Genomic DNA, 10,000 nt, shown 5'->3' on the forward strand with positions numbered 1-10,000 from the left:
TTGCCTCGTGCCTTTCTGTCAGTTACTTTTCCCTCTAGCGCTGAATTTTTTTTCTCTCAAATACTAAAGATATCTAAAAATAATATCTGGAATGTTTCGTTGCCATCCGTGCGACTATGTGGTCTTGTGGCATGACACTCCTGCTCGGATCGGAAGGTCCTGGCTTCGAGTCCCGAGCGGGCATGGAAAAGGCTTTGAACATTCCCTCATTGTATTCAGATGTAAAATGAGTACCTGGCAATTATCAGCCCTGTCTCTGTCCGAAAAAATATGTGATTATAACAGGCGTCATGTCTTGTCCTTAATGTTAAGTGTTGCTGTTGGTTAGGGACCCTAGTAAAACGCTTTGAGTACGTATTGTGGATATTGCGCTATATAAAAACTCAAGTTAAAGAAAATATCTAAGCATTTTTAGTATTTTGTGGCAAATGTTACGAAAATGACCTTTTGACGCATACGCCTCATAAGGAAGTAGCTCCTTGTAACTCCACAGCCACAGATCGGAATGAGTCGGGGTGGTTTTGAATCTAAAAATTGAATCGATAGGTAATAATGAATATGAAAATTGGATTCAATAGACTGATGTCACGTCCGCCCAGCAACGAGAAGCTTGGTTCTAACAAAGAAAATTAGTACTTTTTATTCTTCATGCATGCTGGCTAGAATTTTTTCACATGTCACGTGATCAGAATGTATACAAGTCAAAACATTATCAGATTTACAATGTTTTTCTCCTCTTGATACACTTATGTGCTCGTCGGAGTATTTCACAATTGTGTTCGCCATAGTTCCGATAGTTTAGAAGCAGCTACTAAGTTACCATGCGTCATGTCGAGGGAAGTGACGTCACGGGTATTTTAGTACAAGGGATATAGATGTTTGAAAACCGATGAGCAAAAAATCATAGGAAGGTCCTGGGTTCGAGTACCGCTCTAAGCGGCGCGTAGTTGAGTCCTTGGATAAAGGCTCGTTACTCAAATTTTTACACCGTACTCAGGTATAAACGTATTATATGGCCGTTAACAGCGTTGTTTCTCTTCGGATAACAATTGTAATATCCCCTAACAGGCGCCATGTCTCGTCTTACATGTTAAGTGTTGCTGTTGACTAGGGACCCCGTGTAAAGCGCTTTGATCACGTTTAGTGTATAACGCGCTAAATATAAAAGCTTAAATTTGATTCCTATGTCGTCATTATTGCCATGTGTTAGAGTGGAGATACTGATTGGTAAACAAATAGATGCATCTTTAAAATATTCGCCATCTTGATTTGTGAAGAATATAGGACTTAAAATGGTCCCGACCTATTAGGATTCTCTGTCGTATAATGTTTGCACCTCTGACCAGTAAACAGGCGGTCTGAGGTTCGATCCCCAGTCGGGGAAGACTGATTTTTTTGGGATGTTTTTTTTTCTCTGCTTGTATTACTCTTTCTTTCTTTCTTTTTTTTTGGCACCTTTCATTCGCACTTGTTCAGATCTTTATCTTAAACCGGTCCCTACTCCTTAATTTCTCCATTTCATGTTTTCACTCCTAACAGCAAATGTCGGTACGTACAAAAAGTCAACATCCAAAGACTTAGATTTGACCCAGCCCTATGACACGACAAGCATAATGCATTATGATACATGGGTGAGATCACATTAATAATAATAATAATAATAATAATAATAATAATAATAATAATAATAATAATAATAATAATAATAATAATGATGATGATGATGATAATAATAATAATAATAATAATAATAATAATAATAATAATAATAATAATAATAATAATGATAATAATAATAATAATAATAATAATAATAATAATAATAATAATAATACTGTCCAATGGATAGCAAGCAATTGCTATTGTTGGCTTCACGCTATAGACAGGTTGACAAACTCCGGCTCCATGGGCTGAATGGCTCTGAAGGACTAAGTTTACTACTACTACACTACTACTACGACTATACTACTACTACTACTACTATACTACTACTACTACTGCTAATACTATACTACACTACTACTGTACTACATACTACGACTACTACTACATACTACTACTACACTACTACTACTACTATACTACTACTACTACTACTACTACTACTACTACTACTCTACTACTACTACTACTACTACTACTACTACTACATTACTACTACTACTACTACTACTACTACTACTACTACTACTATCTACTACTACTACTACTACTACTACTGCTGCTGCTGCTAATACTATTACTACGACTACTACTGCTACTACTACTACTACTATACTACTACTACTACTACTACTACTACTACTACTACTACTACTACTACTATTACTACACTACTACTGCTACTTACTACTACTACTACTACTACACTACTACTACTACTACTACTATACTACTTACTACTACTACTACTACTACTATTACTACGACCACTACTGCTACTACGACTACTACTACTGCTACTACTACTACTACTACTACTACTACTATACTACTACTACTACTACTACTACTACTGCTACTACTACTACTACTACTACTACTACTACTATTACTACTACTACTACTACTACTACTACTACTACTACTACTACTACTATTACTACTACTATTGTTTTTGGTCTTGCTATTCGTTGTTATGTTTAATTGTTCGGGTTTTTTTTTGGTGTTTCTTTTTTTCTTTTCTTTTCTGTGTTAACTTATTTTTAACCAAACAGTAGAAGGAATGAAATTGACATCACCGGCTCTTTGTTTCATTGTTTTGAGAAGCCATTTTGGTGATTAGCTCTCACTGAATTATATCAGTCGCGCCATAAACGTTCACGATAACACATAGTTTTGTGTGTTGGTAGTTATATCTGACGGAAAGTACTTTGCGATAGACTAGCGTCCTATCCAAAGGGTAGCAAGCAATTGCTGCTGCCCATTTCACGCTATAGAAACCGCGATGAACTCCTGCATCATTGGTCTAATGAATGATTCTGAAGGATGACTTTTTAAAATCATTAATGACGTTTTTTGCTTCAGATCTATGGAATTCGACAGGGTTCAATGACTCTGCTATTTCCAAAGCTACACATCGGTAAAGAGTACTTTTACCTTTTAATGGAACTTGCCCGCGGATACAAATGTGCCGGTAAGGTCAATCTATTGGAAATAAAAGAAGCCCAGAAATATAGAAATTAAATTGATCTTTTATATAGCTCAACGTCCACTAAATGTGCTCAAAGCGCGTTACAAGGGGTCCCTGACCAACAGCAAATCTTAGCATGTAGGACGGGACATGACGCCCGTTAGGTGATATGACTATTTTTAAAGACAGAGATAGCGCTGTTAACGGTCAGGTACTCATTTTACACCTGATTACGGTGAAAGAATCTGAGTATAGAGCCTTTACCAAGGACATAACTATGCGCCGATCGAGGCTTGAACTCAGGACCTTGCGATCCAATAGCGAGTGTCATACCACAAAACCACATAGCGCACTAGAAACCTTTATCATCAAACTAATTCATGCTTAAATATTTTAGTTTAGCTAACAATCCTAAATGTGCTCTAAAAATCGAAGTTATCGTGATTGCGCTTATAATTTTTTTTTTTAATCTATCTAAGACCTTTTAATTGTTTGCAAATTCTCCAAAAAACTATGTGCGGCTATGTGGTTTTTTGGTATGGCACCAGTCTTGGGATCGGAAGGTCCTGGGTTCGAGTCCCAGTGGCGCATACTTGAGTCCTTAGATTAGGGCTCTTTACTCAAATTATCTCAACGTACTCAGATGTAAAATTATTACCTGTATCAGCGCTGTCTTTATCTGGAAAAATAATTGGAATATCGCCACTCAGACGTCCATTTTAGTCCTCCATGTTATGTGTTGCTGTTGCTGTTGCTGTTGCTGTTGGTGTTTGTGTTGTTGTTGCTGTTGCTGTTGCTGTTGAACCCTTGTAAAGCGCATGGGATCGTTTAGTGGAAATCCGCTATATTTTCATTAACGCTCAAGTTTCTTTCAGCTAAAAATCATAAAAATGTGTTTTTTTTTTGTCATGATGATGATGATGATGATGATGATAATGATGATGATGATGATGATGATGATGATGATGATGATGATGATGATGAATGATGATGATGACAATGATGATGATGATGATGATGATGATGATGATGATGATGATGATGATGGTGATGATGATAATTATGATGATGATGATGATGATGATGATGATGATGATGATGATGATGATGATGATGATGATGATGATGATGATGATGATGATGATGATGATGATGATGATGATGATGATGATGATGATGATGAGTGTGGTTAGTAGACAGAGCCATTGAAGGCGTTCTTATACAAACTAGACTTTCATCAATGAAAAATAACAAAACCAAAACCAAACATACTTGAGTTATTATATAGCGAGATATACAATAAACGTGCTCATACATGGTGTCCCAAGCCAACAGCAACATTAAGCATGACGCCTGTTACAATTATTTCCGACAAAGACAACACTGTTAACGGCATGGTTATCATTTTACACCTGATTACGGTGAGAGAATGCGAGTAACGAGCTTTTCTAAGGACTCAACTATGCGCCGAGCGAGGCTCGAATCCAGGGTCTTCCAATCCAAAAGCGAGTGTCATACCAGAAGATCACATAGCTTCAAAAAATCTTCAAATATGTGCACCTAAGTTTTAGTCAGTTCTATGGACATCAACAGCGTTATTGTTAAAATGCTTTTGTGTGATGATGTTGATGATGTAATTGTGATAATGGTTACGATGAAGACGACTTTGCTGATGATGATGATGATTATGATGATGATGATGAAGATGATGATGATTATGATGATGATGATGATGATGATGATGATTGATAAAATTCACATTGTAAAAGCAGTTTACATCCAACATGTTCAAATTTACATTTATATCACATTTTTTATTTTTAGAATTTCCTCAGTGCGATGGAAAAACATTGGGCTGTGGCAATGATGGATACCAAACTATTTTCTATGGCATGTGTCAATGCGTTTGTCCCTCTGGACTGGATCCTGACAATCTCTGTAAAACTCCATTACAGAAAGGTAGCCCAAACCAGGATTTTCCATAATTTCTTGTTTTCTTGACCTACTTACTGGTAGACAGTGTTATTTCTTTTTGAAGATTTGTTAAAAACACCGTTTCCATCATATTTTGTGGGATGAATAATGAATGATAATGTGAAAACGAATGTAAGCTTAAAGTTAATTACAAAAACAGATCAAATGGACGTTTCGGGTTTCCCCTTTATCAACAAAACAGGAATAATGAAACACCACAGATGAATGAATAATGATACATTACAATCAAATACCAACACAATCGCAGGAATAGCTCCCCCCCCCCCCAAATATAATTAAATTGAGTTTTGTAAAGTGCAGTATCCACTCAACGTTCTCAAGACGCTTTACAGAGAGCCCCTAGCCAACAGCAACAAGTAAAATATAGAACGAGATATGACGCCTCTTAGGCGATATTACAACTCTTTCTCGCCAGACAACACTTTTAACTGCCAAGTATTCATTTTACACCTGAGTGCAGTGAGAGAATGTGAGTAAAGACCCTTTTCCAAGGACTCAGCTCTGCTACGACCAGAGCCGGACTCGAACCCTGGACCACCTGGGCCCGAAAGCGAATGTCATACCATTAGGCCCAATGAGTCAAAACAACTGGGGTGACTTTGCCTCTCGGAATGACTTTGTCCCAACTGAATTGGAGCAGTTTGAGTATTCTCAGGACTGTTTCAGTTATTTCCCTTCTTAGATTGATCCTTAATAGGCTTCAACAGTCGTGACGTCACTTCCCCTCGTAAGGACGCATACTAACTTCGTAACTGGTTCTAAATTATCGGAACTATGGCGGACGGCCTCATAAAATACTTCTCCAATTAGTATAAAATTGTATCCAGAGCAGAAAAGCATGAATCTGATTATGTTTTGACTTTTATACATTCCAATCACATCAAATCCCCAGTTTCTACATCATTAATTTGTCTTCATTCATTCCAAATAACTACAATCTAATAAGCTATTGATGATATGCGGTTAAATAAGCTATTCACTCGTACTGCCCACGACATTAACGATACAAAAATACAACTTCATGTATAATATTTAAAATTCTGGCCCAAATGGAGGTTGAAAAACACAAACTGATATCCGAGTGATTGCACTTCCATTCACTGTATTGTTGCTCTTCGTTAAAAAAAATTGTAACACCCGCCAGCTATATATATATATTATACCATCACATAAAAAGTATGTGTAACATTGAATTGAACGTAACAATGACTGACTAAAAGGAATAAGAAAGATCTGAGTGACGTCAGTTTCGTTCCTTTTATTATATATTTCCCTGTTCTAGTGACATCTGCATCGTGGCCAAAGGGGCAGTATGGTCTACATAAACTTGTCACAGGTTGCCCTGACGATAAGCTATTCAAGTATGGTCAGATAACAACCTTTGGTGCAGGTAAAATGTTGCTTTATCGCCATTGTCTACTAACCACCACCACCACCACCATCATCATCATCATCATCATCATCATCATCATCATCATCATCATCATCATCATCATCATCATCATGATTATCATTATTATCCTTATTATTATTATTATTATTATTATTATTATTATTATTATTATTATTATTATTATTATTATTATTATTATTATTTATCGTCATCATAACCATATATATATATATATATATATATATATATATATATATATATATATATAATTATATAATAATAATAATAATAATAATAATAATAATAATAATAATAATAATAATAATAATAATAATAATAATAATAATAATAATAATAATAATAATAATAATAATAATTAAAAATAATAATAATAATAATAATAATAAAAGCAAAAACCATGAAATAATAGTGGTCAAGTGTTTGAGAAAAGGAGCTATTTATATACAGTTTAATTATAATTATTATTACTCATACAGACATGTTTCTTGTCACAAGAGTGACAAGAAACAGATCTGTAGGTGTAATAATAATTATAATTAAACTGTATATATATAAAATCAATAACTATTTATATTTTGAAGTTGGCAACGGAAAAGCAAAAGGCAGTCACATAGATGGAAGACTGACGAGAGAACATGCTGAACTCCAATTTTGTACCAGAACGGCCGCCGATGACGTGTTTGATACTGAGGATGCTGCTAAGTTTAACTGGCCCATTGGGATTTTTTGCATCTACATGCATGGAGATAAATGCCCGACTGGTACGATATATGTGACCCATCGTATCAAAACGGTATTATGTCGGAATGAACCCGGTGTTAAAAACCCATAATTAATGCTAAATTGGTCAACAATATGAATTATCGGTATTGGTTCCATGAACAATCATATTTATTCTCCTCAATGAAACATATAAACTCAACCCAAGTCTGATATTTCTGGTTATAAGTTCAATTTTCAGCATCTTAATCATCCCTACATAATACCGTTTTGAGACGAGGGGTCAGGTATACAATATATTAAGCGCATAGAATATGGCCTTGCTTTTTCATATTTCTTATGTTATGCATTTATGAAAGTCAAAGTCAGACTAAACAGCTGCTAGAAGCTGTAATCAACAAAATTGAACATAACACCTTTAAATAAAAAAAGAACAAAATATTAAACATGGAACGTTTCGGGCTCAAAACCTTTCTTCAGCAAACAATATAATAACAATGAAAGCACAAATACATTACTAAAACCATATCAACGAGAGAGAAATATTTGGCAATCCTTTCTATATAAACGTCTTGGAATGTATTTAAAAATATAAACATATACGTAAAATACTCATCTTTTATACCCACCTAATTCAGACCTATTGTAGCAACACTCAAAACTGTATTCACCTTAAATGGTTAGTGAAAAGTTTGCTAGTGGGAACTAATCGCCTAACTGGCGGTTTAACCTCCCCTTACCAACTATAGGAAAATCGTTACATTCGTTACTAATACAACCAATATTTTTTAAATTCAAGTTTCTTGTGTACAACATAAAATTTAAAGAAAATGAACAGTGTATTGTAGAGCATGTTTTGCAAAAGAGGTTATGTATCGGAAGAACTTATTGCCATTGTGTCTGATTGATAAAAATATCTATTTTTTTTGGTGTTATTTGGGAGTGAAGTTTTCGAAAAAATTCTGAAAATGGTTGGTAAGGAGAAAGTTAAAAACAATAACAAAGAGCCGAGTGACGTCATTGTATATATTCCTTCTCTATTGCAGCATTCGATGTGAGTACTGTCAAGTACAACGTGTTAACGGGGAGTACTTCCGGGGAAGTACCAAAGGGATCCAGCAGCGATATGAGAACCGTAGAGATAAAGATTTGCTGTCAGTACAGAGGGTTTACTCACGATCCAGTCATTTTTCCTACAGAAAAGCCTTTTGCTCTCATCAAATCGGGATCTTCCTGCCAAGCTGTAACAGGTAGGAGATGGAATCGGGGAATATCCACGATGATGATAATGAGGATAAGGGTGATAACAGAAATAAGTATAATAATAATGATGTTGATCTCAATAATGATAAGGATGATGACGATGATGATGATGATGATGATGATGATGATGATGATGATGATGGTGATGATGATGATGATGATGATGATGATGATGATGATGATGATGACTAAATATAATGATAATTATAATAATAAAAAAATAATAATAATAATAATAATAATAATAACAATAATAATAATGATAATAATAATAATGACAATGATAATAATAATAATAATAATAATAATAATAATAATAATAATAATAATAATAATAATAATAATAATAATAATAATAGTAATAATAAAAACAATAATAATAATAATAATCATAATAATGGCGGTGTTGATGATGATATACCATTTATATAGCGCAATAGACACTAATCGTGACCAAAGCGCTACACAGGATGATCCTAGTCAACAGCAACAATTAACAGGTAGGGCGAAACATGAACCCAGTTAGGCGATATTTACAGTACAATGTTTTTCTACGAGGCTGTTTACGAACATGTACTCATTTTTACACGTGAGTATGGAGTGAGAATGTGAGTAAAGATAGTTTTTTTTCCAATGTGGCTTCAGAGAGAGATAGACTTAAAACCAGACCTGGCAGTCCTCAGGCGGCAACTTCTAATGGTGCTCACACTATTATGTTATGGCGATTGACACAATCCGCAATTTCCTTACCGCTCTCGCGTACCGTCGCAAACCTGCCAGGAAGCTTCGTCACAGGTAACACACTGTTCAACTAGATGCTTTTCTAGAAGGCTATTAAGGTCAAGGTCTGTTCAATATTTAGTGTTGTCCTGCCATCGTTTTTTTCTTCTTCTATTATCATCGTCTTCTCTATCCTTGTATAGTGCCCTGCACGAGAGTCTTGCAATGGTATTCATGCCGGACAATGTGTCCAAACCATTAGTTTTCGTCTTTTCACTATTGACAACGCTACAGTACTCTTGAAAAAACCCGTATTTAAAAATGTGTCCAGAAAACTCTTCGCGAAATCCCAGGTCTGAGAGTGTTTGCGATGATGAGAGTCATTTAAATCGATCAATATTTGAAGGACGAGTTTTCTGTCCAAATTTTTTAATGTGTTTTTTCCCCAGAGTTGGTTAGAACGGTGGTTCCTGTCTTCCTTGTCCCTGTTCGGTCTATTACCTCTTCTATTGTGTCCACATTATCAATAATAATAATACGATACATTTACCCTCTTCAGGAATGCGTTCAACATCCGATAGCTACACTATCTCTAGCTCTAGCGGGTTTAAAGCTGAAGGGGCCTTTAAACATTGGATCAACATTCATGGGACGGCTTTGACTGTGCCTCTGTGCTACTACAGGCCTATTGACATGGGTATGTATGGATTTTAACAATAGTAGTTATTCAAAGCCATTAGATCCTTGGAGCCGGA

General features: G+C 35.3%; 1 protein-coding gene across 2 annotated transcripts in view; it reads left to right on the top strand.

Moving 5' to 3' along the window:
- The window catches only part of LOC144974394 (uncharacterized), a 101,924-nt gene that overhangs the window by 10,162 nt on the left and 81,762 nt on the right, over positions 1 to 10,000 (top strand). For both annotated transcript variants that reach the window (XM_078917233.1, XM_078917234.1), the window contains exons 7-13: positions 1,540 to 1,631; positions 3,028 to 3,136; positions 4,958 to 5,092; positions 6,411 to 6,518; positions 7,124 to 7,303; positions 8,309 to 8,512; positions 9,805 to 9,942. In XM_078917233.1, coding sequence (XP_078773359.1) covers positions 1,540 to 1,631; positions 3,028 to 3,136; positions 4,958 to 5,092; positions 6,411 to 6,518; positions 7,124 to 7,303; positions 8,309 to 8,512; positions 9,805 to 9,942 — 966 coding nt within the window. The remainder of the gene's footprint in view (positions 1 to 1,539; positions 1,632 to 3,027; positions 3,137 to 4,957; positions 5,093 to 6,410; positions 6,519 to 7,123; positions 7,304 to 8,308; positions 8,513 to 9,804; positions 9,943 to 10,000) is intronic.

Source organism: Berghia stephanieae, chromosome 6, assembly GCF_034508935.2.
Source record: "Berghia stephanieae isolate SIO BIC M18660-M18661 chromosome 6, UCSD_Bste_1.3, whole genome shotgun sequence".
Classification (NCBI taxonomy): Eukaryota; Metazoa; Mollusca; class Gastropoda; order Nudibranchia; family Aeolidiidae; genus Berghia; species Berghia stephanieae.